This window comes from Poecilia latipinna, unplaced genomic scaffold (genome assembly GCF_001443285.1).
Source record: "Poecilia latipinna isolate Pla-1442-1.1 unplaced genomic scaffold, P_latipinna-1.0 Scaffold7532, whole genome shotgun sequence".
Lineage (NCBI taxonomy): Eukaryota > Metazoa > Chordata > Actinopteri > Cyprinodontiformes > Poeciliidae > Poecilia > Poecilia latipinna.
Window position 1 is genome coordinate 1 of NW_015120148.1, and position 1,783 is coordinate 1,783.

At 46.6% G+C, this 1,783-nt stretch overlaps 1 protein-coding gene across 1 annotated transcript; it reads left to right on the forward strand.

Annotated features, from left to right (window-relative positions):
- Positions 1–4: 4 nt before the first annotated feature.
- Positions 5–1,776, forward strand: LOC106944243 (protein NLRC3-like; the record flags this gene model as incomplete). The annotated part of the gene is made up of 1 exon (XM_015027445.1): positions 5–1,776. A coding segment is annotated over one exon (1,677 nt), but the record flags the coding sequence as incomplete, so codon positions are not given.
- Positions 1,777–1,783: the final 7 nt, after the last annotated feature.

Genomic DNA, 1,783 nt, shown 5'->3' on the forward strand with positions numbered 1-1,783 from the left:
TGAACATGGAAATCAAACCTTTCTGAACCAGATCTACACAGAGCTCCACATCACAGAGGGGTTAACTAGAGAGGTCAACCAGGAACATGAGGTCAGACGGATTGAAACAGCATCCAGGAAACAAGAAACAATCAGGAGAGAAGACATCTTTAAAGTCCCACCTGGAAGTGATCAACCAATCAGAACAGTGATGACCATGGGAGTGGCTGGCATTGGGAAAACACTGTTAACACAGAAGTTCACTCTGGACTGGGCTGAAGGCAGAACCAACCAGAACATCCAGTTCATATTTCCATTCACTTTCAAAGAGCTGAATGTACTGAAAGAAGAAAAGTTCAGTTTGGTGGAACTGATTCATCACTTCTTTACTGAAACCAAAGGAATCAGCAGCTTTAAAAAGTTCCAGGTTCTGTTCATCTTTGATGGTCTGGATGAGAGTCGACTTCCTCTGGACTTCCAAAAGACTAAAATGTTTACTGACCCTTCAGAGTCCAGCTCACTGGATGTTCTGCTGACAAACCTCATCAGGGGGAAACTGCTTCCCTCTGCTCTCCTCTGGATAACCACACGACCTGCAGCAGCCAATCAGATCCCTGCTGAGTTTGTTGGCATGGTAACAGAGGTCAGAGGGTTCACTGACCCCCAGAAGGAGGAGTACTTCAGGAAGAGATTCAGAGATGATGAAGAGAAGGCCAGCAGGATCATCTCCCACATCCAGAAATCAAAAAGTCTCCACATCATGTGTCACATCCCAGTTTTCTGCTGGATCACTGCTAAAGTTCTGGAGGATGTGATGAAGACCAGAGAGGGAGGAGAGCTGCCCAAGACCCTGACTGAGATGTACATAGAGTTCCTGCTGGTTCAGCTCAAAATCAAGGAGGAAAAGTTTGATGGACGACGAAAGACAAAATCTATCTGGAGTCCAGAGAACAGGAAGCTGATTGAGTCTCTAGGAAGACTGGCTCTAGATCAGCTGCTGGAGGGAAACCTGGTCTTCTATGACAAAGATCTTGATAAATGTGGCATCGACATCGAAGATGCTGCGTTGTTCTCAGGAGTTTTCACTGAGATGTTTAAAACGGAGAGAGGAACGCGCAACATCTCCGTCTACTCCTTTGTTCATCTGAGCATCCAGGAGTTTCTGGCTGCCGTCTACATGCTCCACTGCTTCACCAGCAGGAGGTCAGAGGTCATCAAGACGTTCCTGGGAGAAGAATACAATGAAACATCTCTAGATGAGTTCATGAAGAAAGTCATGGAGAAATCCCTCAGCAGTGAAAATGGCCACCTGGACCTGTTTGTCCGCTTCCTTCATGGTCTCACTGTGGAGTCCAACCAGAGACTCTTAGAAGATCTGCTGGGTCAGACAGAGAACCGTCCAGAAACCATCCAGAGAATCATCACCAACCTGAAGGAGATGAACACTGATAGAATCTCTCCTGACAGAAGCATCAACATCTTCTACTGTCTGGTGGAGATGAACGACGTCTCATTTTATCAGGAGATCCAACGGCTGCTGGATTCAGGGAAGCAGCTCTCAGTGACTGACTGTTCAGCTCTGGCCTTCATGCTGCAGATGTCAGAGGTTCTGGATGAGTTGGACCTGGAGAAGTACAACACATCAGAATCAGGACGACAGAGACTGGTTCCAGCTGTGAGGAACTGCAGAAAGGCTCGGTGAGTCCAGATGTTTTCATTGTGTGAATGCTGATTCAGCACTATTGTCCTCCTGTTTCTTCTTCTTTCTTCAAGTTGATTCTGGATGTTTTTGGCCTTTAACTAC